Source organism: Arachis ipaensis, chromosome B07, assembly GCF_000816755.2.
Source record: "Arachis ipaensis cultivar K30076 chromosome B07, Araip1.1, whole genome shotgun sequence".
In the NCBI taxonomy this organism is placed as follows: Eukaryota; Viridiplantae; Streptophyta; class Magnoliopsida; order Fabales; family Fabaceae; genus Arachis; species Arachis ipaensis.
Window position 1 is genome coordinate 116,149,061 of NC_029791.2, and position 14,186 is coordinate 116,163,246.

The window sequence follows — 14,186 nt, forward strand, 5'->3', positions numbered from 1 at the left end:
AAACCAAAAACACAAAACCAAACACAACCCTCGGCCCATCTCATAATTAACCACGGCCCTAGGCCCAAACAATCCAAATAGCAGCCAATCTACCACAATACAACTAACTTTTCAGTCTCAAACACAAGTAAAAAGTTCAAGCACAATCAAGCAGTTACTTCAAGTAGAGCAATTAGCAATTAAACACAATTAATCACATAGGCAAACCAAGTACAATATGCACACCCAAACAATGTCACATAGATGCATATGATGAATGCATGTCATAGTGGCTGATGAGTCTCATATGTCGGTTATAAAGTCAACTCAACAAGTCCTGGTAGCTAACCATTGGACTGTCCCTCTGTCGTGCATTCCCAACTTGAGTTATTCACAATCATAATCATAATCATACAACACCCATACTGGTGTTTATCCATGAGGACGAGCTCATCCAGAACTTCACAGTGTCTGGCCACACTTACGACATAGGGTCAGCAGAGTATCGAGTCTCAACCTGGAGCATGTGGTGGCTAGCCACTGCCTTTACCCAGGGAAACTCGTATCTCAGATAATTCAAAGTGCGACAGTCACTTCATCAACTCAATAATCATCCATATTCATACTCAGTCATCCGGCTCATAACATATTCCACAATCAGCCATAATTTATTATCATATACAGCCATTCCGGCTCATAACATATTCCACAATAAGCCATAATTTATTATCATATACAGCCATTCCGCCTCATAACATAATAGCACTTCCACAACATCCTTCTAAAACTTCCAAACGATTCAGCAACTAGGCCAAATTAAAAATCTCTTTTGAAAGATCCAAAAATCAATCATCCTAAAACAGAATTTGGTAATAGAAATTTCTCAGCAGAGTCTCAAGACTTTAGGGAAGGACAACCTATCTCAACTTCTTAAAAATTTATTGAAGCTCATAAAGTCATAGATTCTTGGTTTAAGTAAATAGAAACAGAATTCATTATAAAATCGAATCATATAAAGTCACAATTCCCAACCCAATCCAAAACCAATTCGCTTAAAATGGAGCCAATCCATTTAAATCAAAACCACTTTCAGGTTCCTTCTTAAAACAAATTCTCTGATTTCTTCCAAAATGTCACAAACACAATTATTCAATCAAAAGTTCAATTTCCTTTAAAATCACTAAAAGCTCCCCTGAACGAAATCCTTAAGTCTAACTAAAAGCATAAGCGCTTTTTATATTTAAAATAAATATTAGAACATAATACTTTTCTTCTGTGATTCAAAATGGTAAAGTAATTCCTTTCTAAATAAATCGAACTCAAGATATATAGTTTTCTTCAATAAATTAAACTCGAAAATATAACTATTTTCTTAATAAATCAAATAATACAATTTCTCAAATCCAAGCCTTTCTAAACAACTTTTCAAATAAAGTCTAAGATATTTATAGAAATTTCGGCAGCACCTCCCCTAAAACTTGGACTTTGCCACCCTTTTCGGGTTCCAACCAAACCATTCCACAATCCTTTTTAACGGTCCAAAACTCAAAATCAGTTCAAGGCAAGCTAAATCTAACATTCACCTCATTTTCATATCTCAAGCAAACCGTCTCAAGATCAAATCACTATCAACTGATTAAACTCATTTCCAAAACTTTAAAGAAATAGTTCACCAACAATCCATTTATCAAAACCAAACAATAATCCAATCAAACATATAATCATATTCATCCGAAATAGCCAGACAATATATAAGACTTGTACAACCACTAAAAAGTATATAATTCCCACATCATTATCCATTTATGACAATTCCAAATATAAAATAGCTTTTTAGAAAAGCCTCTACCTCGACACGGTGAAACCGCAACCCAAATGCCTCATCGAATTTCTTTTGTCTCGACCTAAAATTAATGGCAGCTTCAAAGCACAGTCTCACACACTTTCGCAACAGCATAAACAGCTCTAAATCACAAGAAGCAACCCCAGTTACTAAATCCTAAGAACATTAATATCGCAAAGGCTTTAATAAACGTATAGAACATTAACGCGGGGATTTCTGAAATATAAAAACTTACTGAAAAGACAAAACGAGGCAGCTGCAAACTCCGAGCACAGAATGCAAGCACGAATACGGAACCCTATGACAGACAACACCACAACGCCTCAGCATAAATTTAGAGAGCAGCGACAAAAGGCCTTTCAAATCAGAAACGATTACCAATATAGAGGACTCAGCGGCTATTTCTGGCGACAAAGGCGGTGGAGGTAAGGAGCGGCGACACCCAGCGGCTCTTCCTCCCTCCACGTGTGCAGCAATATTCACTGACTATAGTATTCCCAGAATTCAAAAAGGACCAAAACTAATAACAAGGCCCTTACCGATAGAATTTTCGGCGATGGCAGCAGGGTTTCGAGCGGAAGAAGGGGCGGTGGCCGGCGCAGGTCTTCCTTCTCTCTCCTCTGCTCCCGTGCTTTCTCTCTCTCACACTCTGTGCGACCTGACGGCACGGCGGCGGCAGGGACGACTGGGAGATGCGACGACAGTAGTTGACTTCGCGTTGGATGGCGGCGATAAAGGCACGGCGGCTCTAAGCCTGCGGCCACCCCTCACTCGTGAGCCATCTCTCTCCGTGACGCAGTTTCGACGGCGGCTCCATGGTGGATCAGCGGCGACGGTGATGGCACGGACAGCAGCAGTAGCGCGACACTCCTCGCAGTGACGACGAGCGGCAAGCAACTCGGCGGCGACAACGAGGCCCACCGGCGCTGGCTCGTTCCTCTCTTCCTCTCCTTATTCTCCGTTCTCCTTGCTTCCCTCTGCTCCCCCTTTCTTTCTTTCTTTTACTTTTTTCCTGATGTGTGTTTACTAGAGGGGAAAGAAGGGAAATGTGGGGGGGAAAGTGGGGTGTGCGGCTGGGGTGAGGGTCCATGTGTGTGTGTTGAAAATTAAGGTTTGGGTAAAATTAGGTTTTAGGGTAATTTGGTAATTTTAAATAAAAATAGGGATAATATAATAATTAGAAATAATTTTTTAATCCAACAATATTTATGTTTAAAATACTATTTGTTCATCAATTTTACAAATTATTTTCAATTAAATGTTCAAATCCAAAAATTAGAGATGATATAATTAATTTTAATAAAGGAATTTCTGAAATTAAAGCTACAAATAAATAGTATAATTTGGAATTAGTTTATAATAAACCTTATCAAAAGTTCTGGGTCTTACAAGAATGACAATGTTAAATTTGAGAATTACAATATTATTATTCCCCTAAAGATATTAGGAGGATGTTCGTAGTATAATTTGGATCAATTTTGGGTAAAAAATATATTTGATTAGAACACAAATTTTACTTATGATGTAGTTTAGATTGAATAATTTTTTATAGACAATTCGATTCAATTTTAAGTGGTTTAAATTGAATTGGATTGAATATATATATATATATATATAAGTCTCAACATCAAATTTTAAATAACCAACAGTTCCGAGGATTATTTAAAATGGTGATTTGGGTCTGAACGTGAGGTCCATACTCCTTTTGAGCCAGCGTTGACGGAGGAAAATTGTCGGTAAAGATTCTCACAAAAATATCGTGTTGCAAGTATAGTTCTAAACCAACAAAGAATCCTCGGTCAATGTTTAAATTGTTTGTCACAAATACAAACCCAATAAAATAACCAAAGTATTCAAACCTCGGGTCGTCTCTCAAGGAATTGCAGAAAAATATATTTATTATTGGTTATGACGTACTTCTTTTTGGGGTTTTGAAATAAGGGACAAGAAAATATAAATGGCGAGAAAAATAAGGAAAACTCAAATGGTAAAAAGGTCTTGGCAAGGGTTAATGGTTAAGGATCTCTATCCTTGTCACTAACCACAATATGATAGTTGTAGGGATCAATCTCATTTAATCATCTTCTAACAATTGAAGGAAGGTCAAATGAGCTTCATCAATCCCAATCCATAAGTCCTAGCCACTCACTAATCGAATTAGTGAAAGCTAGTGTCAATAGACATTAACCATCAATCACTTGGGTATTAGCAACTCAATGTCACCCAATTTACCAACCCAAGCCAGGAATAGAATAAAAAATCTACTCTATAGCTAAAAGAGACATTTCATCAAACACATAGGATGCAATAAAGAGAAACATCATGAAATATAAGAATTAATAAAAGCTATAATTAACACAAACAAGAAACCAATAAGAGAGACCAAGGCAAACATAAAAAGACATGAAATACCTCAAATTGCATTAAATGGTAATAAGAGAAGATTACAAATTAGCAATTTTAAGGCCAAAGAAGCATGTTTTCAATCATTGCACAAAATTAGGAAGGAAACTTAAAAACATGCAATTTATATGGATAAGTGTGAGAATAATTGACAAAATCCACTCAATTCAATACAAAATAAACCATAAAATAGTGGTTTATCAAGCGTCCGACTTGTTCTGGTACCGAGGTGCCGCCGTCGTAGTTTTTCGTGAGGAGGTGAGAGGTGGTACCTGCAAGAGACTCCGATGCTTAAGTTAGGAAGGGCTTTTAGCAGGTTTTTAGTAGATTAGAACGTTAGCATACTTGAGGGGTGTTAGTGTATTTATAGTAGAAAGATAATCACCTCTTTAAGTAGTTCTACCTTTATTGATGGATAGTCATTCTCTTTGTTGGAGTCTATCTTTTAGGAGAGATAGAGATATTAGGAGAGATTTGGGGAGGTAGTTACTTTATTTAGATAAGTAGAACTGAACCCCCTTTTTGTGTCCGACCGGTTTAAAGAGGTCGAGTAAATGGAAGAGCCCACCTTTAAGGGGCCTTTATCCTTATTGGGCCTTGCTGTATTTGGGCTAGGGTATGAACAGTGCCCCTGCTTGATTCCGAGCTTTCATGAGGTCGGACTCAAACATTTATGGCTTCAATCTTCATTGTCGGGAACGACGCCTTCTAGATGTCAGGTACTCGACGTGTTTCAAAAAATTGAAACGTTGCCTCTTAAATGATATGGTGAATGTTACGCGGCAGTTTCTTGAGAATTCGCGCGTGGCTTTAAAGAAGGGTGCGAAATTTCTTTTTTTTTTCCCTTGTTTCTTAAAAAAGCTTCGCGCCTTCCTTCTTTTCTCTTTTTCATTTCTCAAAAGGCTCTCTTGCCTTTCGTTTCCTTTATAAAAAATCATTCGCTCTTCTTCTACTTTTCTTATAATAACGTTCTTAGTTCAATATTTCTCCATCTTGAATCTTTTGAAGATTCCTGTGTGCTTCGAAGAGGAACATTTCGAGTTTCCTTGCTGTTTGACGTGCCCTTCCATTTTCGCACTTCTTCAAAGTTAGTGCTTTTACCCCTTTTTCCTATTTTCTGTTTAGATTGTTTTGGGTTCTTGTGTATTCTTCTGGATGATACGATAATCAGAGATATTTGTTGATGATGGGGGTTTTGAATTTTCTTTATTTATTACTGCTTGTTCGTTGTTGAAAACATTTTTGAAACTATTTATTGTCTGAGATTGTTGCTATGGACTTTGGTTGTGTGCTGTGTTGTCCCCAAATGGTGTTGCTTTTTGGTAGTTCAAAAGTGACGCCATTTCTAATTATGAAATTTGCTTGCGAAATTTTTTTTTGAAATCAAATTTTTTACACTATTTATTGAAAACCCGATTTCTTTTGTTTGGTGCTTGACTTCTTTGTGACAATTTGTTTATTGTGTTTGTAGGTATAGATTTTATGTCTTGCTCTGTAATTCACAACATGTCGACCAAAGTTCCCTCTCACTTAACCTGGGTAGATACCCCGCTATTTATAGAAAGTATTCTAAAATTTTTCGTAGACACCATAGGTTGTGTGAAAACTGGAAAGATGAGCGAAATATGAGATAGTGATAGCTGACTCTGAAGAGAGAGTGTGTGTGCTGCCTTAGCCAGGGAGTTGGAGAAGACTCCTCTCAGTGCCACCCACAGCTCTTTGGTGGCTTCTCAGGTTGAGGTAGCTTCCTTAAAGGAGATAAAAAGGGAGCTTGAGGAGGAGATGGATGCACTGATGTCTGACTTGGGTATAACTCAAACCAAGCTGAAATAGGAAGAGGCTGCCTTGGCGATGTCGGAGGGACTGAAGAAGAAGGTAGAGGAGAGCTATACTTGTGTCTTCAGGTAGAGGCTTGACCTTGAGGAGGAGCTGGCTAAGGCCCGTGACAGATAAGCAATGCTTGAGGAGTCCGTAGCTGGGGGAATGGATGATATGTTTGCAAATTTGAAGGCCCAGGTCAGTTATTGCTCTAGAGGCGGACCTTTTCCTATTCAGCCAAGATAATATTGTAGTGGACGGGAAGATCGTCCCGGCTTCTGAGGATGATGAGGAGGTTCCTTTGCCTGATCCGAAGACTTCAGGGGAAGAGGTCGGTTAGACTCCTCAAAATCCCGAGGTTATTCCCGAGGTTGTCAATGTCGATCTTCCGCCTTCGCCGACTGGTCCTGTTCCGGCTGTGCTAGTTTTTGAGTATGACCTGACCTCTTCCGCCCAAGCCGAGGATGTTGTTACTGGCGACCAACTCCATCCCCTGTGATTTTTTCTTTGTCTTAGTATTTTGATTAGCCTGATGTGTGGGTCTTTTATGAACAATCTTTTATTTCTAATAGCTTGTAGCTTTCTGAACAATTTATTTTGTTTTAGTTGTAGTTTAAACAACTTTTAAAATTTTGTGTTAAAGAATCTTTCTTCATTTCGATAATGAATTTAGATCTTTGAATTAGTTCTTAGCCTCTTCAGTCATTTAGTTGAAGATTGTATCTTAGCAACTTTTAATGTTGTTTCTTTGCTAAGTTAGAAGGTGATGTCAACGAGTAGATTGGCATATTGTTTCCTTTGTAAGTTCCAACTTCGTGTAGTCAGACTTTATCAAGTTACTTTTACACTTCATTTTTGTCCCGCCTTGATTTTGGGGTCGGTTTCATGAAATGTTTACATAACTTCTTACATTAATTTGTACTTCGTCGCTTCATCTTGCCAACCATTTTAGGTCGGGCAATAATTTTCGCGGTTTATCGAGCTTAAACTAATGCGTTTTTATAGGAAACTTATAAATAAAAAATAAACTATCATTAATAAAAAATGATTTACATAAGTTTGCTACCAAGGGCTCTTCACTGCCCTTAGCTCTTGTTATGGTGCATCGTTAAAACCCCTCTTAGAAAAAATCCTTCTTGGAAAAAAATCTTAAGGTCGGAAGAAAGAGTACACCAGGGAACAAGATGTGCTACCTAACTGTAGTACTTCTTTAGATTACATTTTTCGAGATCTGGAGTTTCGTACCTTATAGGTCGGATACCTTGTAGTAACGTTTTTCGAAGACTTTAACAATCTCGTAGGGTCCTTTCCAGTTTGCAGCTAGCTTTCCTTCACCCAACTTCTAAATTCTGATGTCATTTCAGATCAGTATAAGGTCATTTGTGGTGAAGCTTCTTTTGATCACCTTCTGATTATACCTTAGGGTCATCCTTTGCTTTAGTCCTTCCTCTTTGATCCGAGCTTGTTCTCAGACTTCTGGGAGGAGGTCGAGCTCTTCCTTTTGGGTTTGGTTATTGACCCCTTCATTGTAGAACATAACCCTTAGTGATTCTTCAGTAATTTCTATAAGAATCATGGCTTCCATTCCATAAGCAAGTCGAAAAGGTGACTCCCCTGTTGTGGAATGAGGAGTTGTTCGATATGCCCATAAGACTTGGAAAAGTTCACCTGCCCATAGGACTTGGGGAAGTTCATCTACCCATAAGACTTGGGAAAGTTCATCTGCCCATGATGCCTTTGCGCCTTGTAGTCGGAGTTTTAACCCGGCTAGTATGACTTTATTTGCGGCTTCGAGTTGTCCATTAGCCTGAGGGTGCTCCACCGATATAAATTGGTGTTTTATCTTGAGATCGCCCATCAAATTCCTGAAGGTAGAGTCAGTAAATTGACTCACATTGTTCGTGGTGACGGAGTGAAAAACTCCAAATCTTCTAGAAATGTTTTTGTAAAGAAACTTTCGACTTCACTGGGCAGTGATGGTTGCTAAGGGTTCTGCCTTGATTCACTTAGTAAAATAGTCGATCCCACTATGAGGTATTTTACTTGTCCTAGAGCTTGAGGGAATGGTCATTTTGCGAATAGCCATGGTGAGATGACGCTGATAAGCTCTTCGGGAGGAGCAACATGGAAGCTGGCATGCTTCTGACGAGGCGGGCACTTTTTAACAAACTCTGCCGCTTCTTTTTGCAAGGTCCACTAGAAGAAGCCGGCTTGGATCACCTTCTTAGCTAATGACCAGGCTCCCAAGTGATTCCCACATATGTCATTATGTACTTCCTCTAGGACCTCCTTTGTATTAGAGGTCGGGACGCACTTTAGGAGAGGTGTTGATACCCCTCTTTTGTATAGAATATTGTGGACCAAGGTATAATTTTTTGCTTTTTTTATGAGCCTTTAAGCCTTTTTTTCCATCTTTAGGAATAATATTAAACTTAAGATAATTGACTATAGAGGTCATCCATCCTAAATTTTGATATGGCCATTATGTCTAAGTTATCATCTCCCTTTGATATTGATGGTGCGTGGGGAGTTTCCTGGATGAGGCTTCTATTATTGTCCCTTGGTTTGGTGCTGGCTAACTTGGAAAGGGCATCTGGTCGGGCATTTAACTCCCGAGTTATGTGTCGGACCTCTCCTTCTAAGAACTGTGTTAGTTGTTCCTGTGCTTTGTCTAAGTATTTCTTCATATTGGGATCTTTGTCCTGATAAGTGCCATTAATTTGTGAAGTTATCACTTGGGAATCACCAAAAACTATCAACTTTTGTGCCCCCACCTCTTTAGCCAGCTTCAAGCCAGCAAGCAAGTCTTTATATTATACTTGATTATTAGAAGTAGGAAACTTGAACCTTAACAAGAGTTTTATCCAAGTTCCTTACTCACTTTTCAGGATGACTCTTGCTCCACTGCTAGCTTTATTGGATGATCCGTCTACATATAAGCTCCAAGTTGTCTAATTTTCCTGACTTTCAGTATATTCAGCTACAAAGTCAGCGAGATACTAGATTTGATTGCTGTTGGAGCTTCATATTTCAAATTGAACTCGGACAGTTCTACAGTTCATTGTAGCATCCTTCCTGCTAGTTCTGGTTTTTGTAGAATGTGCTTTATGGATTGATTAGTATGGACCCTTATAGTGTGAGCCTGGAAATAAGGCTGGAGCCTTCGGGAGGTAAGGATAAGAGCATACGCGAACTTTTCTATCTTTTGATAGTTCAACTCTGCTCCTTGTAAGGCTTTACTGACAAAGTAAATAGGTTGTTGCCCGTTTTCATCTTCTCGGATCAAGGCTGAAGCTATAGATTGGTTCGCCACTGCTAAGTAGAGGACGAGCTCTTCTCCCACGATAGGTCGGGTGAGTATGGGGATTGGCCCAGGAATACCTTAAATCCTTGAAAGGCTTGTTCACACTCCTGAGCCCATTCAAATTGATTTCCCTTTCTGAGGATTGAATATAATGTAGGGGCTTCAATGCTGATCCTGCCAAAAATCTAGATAGTGCTGCCAACCTTCCATTTAGTTGTTGGATTTCTTTGAGACAAGTCAGACTCTTCATCTCTAGTATGGCTCTACACTTATCCGGGTTTACCTCTATGCCTCTTTGAGTTAGCAAGAAACTTAATAACTTCCCAGCCTCTACCTTAAAAGTGTATTTTGAGGGGTTTAGCCTTATCCCATGCTTCCTTGTTGTGGAGAATACCTCTGAGAGGTTAGACAAGAGAGCCAAGTCATCCTTAGTTTTTACGAGCATGTCGTCTACATATACTTCCATGAGTTTTCCTAAGTGGAGGAAAAACACTTTGTTCATCAGCCGTTGATATATGGCTCCGGCATTCTTTAATCCAAAAGGCATTACTACATAATAATAGTTAGCTTTAAGAGTGATGGAAGAGGTCTTCTCTTGGTCTAATTTATACATCGAAATTTGGTCATATCCCGAGTATGAATCCATGAAGGACAAATACCGACAACCTGAGACCGAGTCAACTAGAGCGTCAATGCTCGGAAGAGGGTATGGGTCCTTGGGATAAGCTTGTTGAGGTTGGTATCATCTACACACATTCTCTACTTTCTATTCTGCTTCTTTACCAGAATCACGTTTGCCAGCCATAATGGATACTTGACCTCTGTTATGAATCCTGCTTTCAATAACGCTTGCACTTATTTTTCTACGACTTGTGTCCTTTCAAGTCTGAGTTTTCGATGCTTCTGTTGAATAGGTCTGGAACCCGGGTAGACAATGAGCTTATGAGACATCAAATCGGGATCTATTCTAGGCATATCGGAGGATTTCCAAGCGAAGAGATTGGAGTTTCTTCATAGGAGGTCAACAAGCTATACTTTCAGCCCTCCTTCCAAATTAGCCCCTATATTCATTGTCTTTTCAGGGTGATCTTCGATTTGTACTTCTTCTATCTTTTCTCCAGGTTGTGGGCGTAATTCTTCCTGAGTTCGGATGCCACCAAGCTCGATTGTGTTGACTTCTTTTTCTCCTGAGCTGCCTTTTAGATTAAGGATTTCATCGTAACACTTTTGTGCCAACTTTTGATCCCCTTTATGGTGGTAATTCCTTCTACAATGGAAAACTTTATACACAAGTGAGGTGTAGAGACAGTTGCTGCAAGTTGATTTAGAGTAGTTCGTCCTATTAGGGTATTATATGCTGACACGACGTCGACCACAATATAGTCAACGCTTAACGTTCTTGACTTGGTGCCCTTTCTAAAGGTGGTGTATAGAGAGATAAAACCAAGAGGTTGGATCGGTGTGTCTTCCAACCCGAAGAGGTTATCTGGGTACGTCTTTAGATCTTTCTCTTCCAGTCCGAGTTTGTCAAAGGCGGGCTTAAATAATATATCTGCGGAGCTACCTTGATCCACTAGGGTTCTATGGAGATTTCCATTGGCGACCATCATTGTTATCACCACGGGGTCGTCGTAGCCAAGCGTTACCCCTTGAGCATCTTCTTTAGTGAACGAGATGGTTGGCAAGTCGGGAGTTCTGTTACCTTCTGCGACTTGATACACCTCTTTAAGATGCCTTTTCCTCGATGATTTTGAGATTCCTCCTCCGGCAAATCCTCCATTAATCATATGTAAGTGTTGTTCGAGAGTTTGTGGTGGACGTTCTTGTCGTCCTTCTTCGTCTCTTTTCCTTTTCCTTTGATCGTCTAACCTCTTAGCCAAGTACCTATCTAGTCGGCCTTCCCTGACCAACTTCTCCATGACGTTCTTTAAATCATAACAATTATTGGCAGAATTCCCATAAAGCTTGTGATATTCACAGTATTCTGTCCGACGTCCTACTTTTTGTATTTTATTGGGCGAGAAGGTGAAAGCCTCTCGGTGTGGCATATCTCCCTGTAAACATCTACAAGAGAGACTCGGAGTAGAGTATAATTATGATACCTTCGAGGTTCCTTTGAATTGTACTCCTCTTTTTTCATGGCTTCTTTCTCTTTTTTCCGAGGTAGATAGGGCAGGACAGGCCTCTGGAGAAGCTCTCTTAGTCGAAAATTTTTCTCCATGTTGATGTATTTCTCTGTCCGTTCTTATACTTCATACAAGAAAGTCGGATATCGCTTGGATATGGATTGAGAGAATGGTCCTTCTTTAAGGCCATTAACTAATCCCATTATTACTGCTTCAGTAGGTAAGTTTTGTATTTTCAAACACTCTTTGTTGAATCTTTTCATATAATCTCGGAGTGTTTCTCTGACTTCTTATTTAACCCCTAGCAAGCTTGGAGCATGCTTTACTTTATCTTTCTAAATTGAAAATTTAGTAAGGAACTTCCTTGTCAGGTCATCAAAACAAGTTACCGACCTTGGAAGTAAGTTATCTAACCACTTTATTGCGGCTTTAGTCAGAGTCATCGGGAAAGCTTTGCAACGAGTAGGGGTGTTCGTGGATCAGATCGTATCCGCAGATCAGTGGTAAATATTCGCACCCTTTAAGGATCAGATCGCGGATATCTGCTTTGCATCCGCGTATCTGATCCGCAAATTCGCACAATAATAATTTAAAAAAATTAAATATGTATATGTTAGTTTCTGAGCCACCCTAACCTAACCCTAATCTCACTTCACACTTCTCGTTCACTTCACCCTTCCTTCAGGGCGCTGGAACCCAATCTCTCACCTGTTCACCCCTAAATCCTTAATCTCTCACCCATTCTTCCATTCACCCCCAATCTCTCACCCTTAATCTCTCACCCATTCAGGCATTCACCCATAGCTGCAACCAATCCAACCATTCACCCCCAATCTCTCACCCATCCTTAGAGTCAGAGACACCAAACCACCCATCAGCAACTTCATCTTCGTCTTCCTGATCATCGTCAGAAGCTGCTCACTGTAGATCTGCTGATGTTCCTCCCTCTTCATGGCGTGCTTCCTGTCGAAGTTGTTCCTCACGAAGTCGCGTAGTCAGGTTCGTCCCTTTCGTCGTGTTCTCACTGGTCACCGCTGCTTAATAGGAATACATGGTTGCTGATGATAGCTGCTGATTTAAGAAGGGATCAACTTGTTTTACTATTATTTTATTTCAAGCATTTGCATATTATTTATATTTTTACTGTGTTATAGTGTTGCTGCTTTATTTTAAATGAGACATTTAGTATTTCAGTACTTAGTGTCTTCACTTATTATTGGAAGTGTTTGTTGGAATGTTTGGTATTATATTTACTTATTTGTATGTTTTAGTTAGTAGTTATTATTCATATATTGTATTATTTTATTTTTGTTATTTAGAAAAAGTTTTATTAAAATCATTTTAGGAATAAATAGGTTTAAAAGTGTGAAAGAAACATTTTTATTGAATTTTTTATATAGAAATATGATTAAAAAGAGAATTCAATTATGCAGATATACCCGATATCCGATCCGATCCAATCCGCACACAAAAAAACGCGGATATCATTTCCGATGCGCATACACCCCTAGCAACGAGTAGCATCAGAGGCGTCGACTAGATACATCCAACTTTTGAAGTTACTAAGATGGTGTCTCGGATCGATAGTTCCATCATAGAGATCCATGTCGGGAGTTTTGAAATTTCTGGGAACCCTAACTCATATGATCTCTTCAACAAATAGATCCTCTCCTCTTAGAGGGCTTTCCTCCCTATCTGCCTGATTGCTCTGTCTTCGGATATCAGCCCCCTACCTTAAGAGCTTCTCCTCCAGCTCTTTTCGTCATCGCACCTCCCTTCGTAATTCTCGTTCCGATTTTCGTTGTCATTTAGCTTCCAGTTCAAGTTGCTCTAATCGTCCGCGGTAGAACTAACCCTGGTATTTCTGTTGGATGGGGAGACTCTTTATCTTCGGGTAGATGGACCTCTGATTGAATCCACCGCGGCTGAGGATTTCTCAATGTTCCTTCCCCAAGAGGGGCATGTGTTCTCTCTCGATGTGGAGGTAGTGCTAGCGTGAGGTCATGGTGGTGGAGCTCTAGCTCTGACTCAAATGCTGTGTGACCGTCTTCGTATTGATTGTTCACTATTATCAAGGGTTAAGCTCCAAGTCCCCAGCAATGACGCCAATGTTCCAAGGGTTACCTAAAACAGTAATTTGAGCCTAAACGTGAGGTCCAAACTCTTTCTGAGGCAGCGTTAGACTTGTTCTAGTGTCGAGGTGCTACCGTCTGAGTTCTTCGTGAGAAGGTGGGGGTGGTACCTGCAAGAGATTTTGATACTTAAGTTAACAAGAATTTTTAGTAGATTAAATTGTTAGCATACCTGAATGGTGTCAGTATATTTATAGTAGAAAGATAACCACTTCTTTGAATAGTTTCACCTTTATTGGTGGATAACCGTTTCATATTATTTTGGGAGTTTGTTGGAGTTTATCTTTTAGGAGAGATAGAGATAGCATGAGAGATTTGGGGAGACAGTTACTTTATTTAGATAAGTAGAATTGAATTCCCTTTTTGTGTCTGACCTGTTTAAAGAGGTTGGATAAATGGAAGAGTCTACCTTTGAGGGGCCTTTATCCTTATTGGGTCTAGCTATATTTAGGTCAGGGTATGAACACCAACAATAATATAACAAGTCTCAATATGATATTAAAAAATTAACAATAATATAATAATAGAAATTAAATTATAAATTTATTAAAATAAATAAATAATTCTTTTTTAAATTTCTA

General features: G+C 39.3%; 1 protein-coding gene across 1 annotated transcript; it reads right to left on the reverse strand.

Moving 5' to 3' along the window:
* On the reverse strand, nucleotides 7,512-7,901 carry LOC107607749. Its single transcript, XM_016309659.1, has one exon. It carries the CDS (start codon nucleotides 7,899-7,901, stop codon nucleotides 7,512-7,514), a length of 390 nt encoding a protein of 129 aa, XP_016165145.1.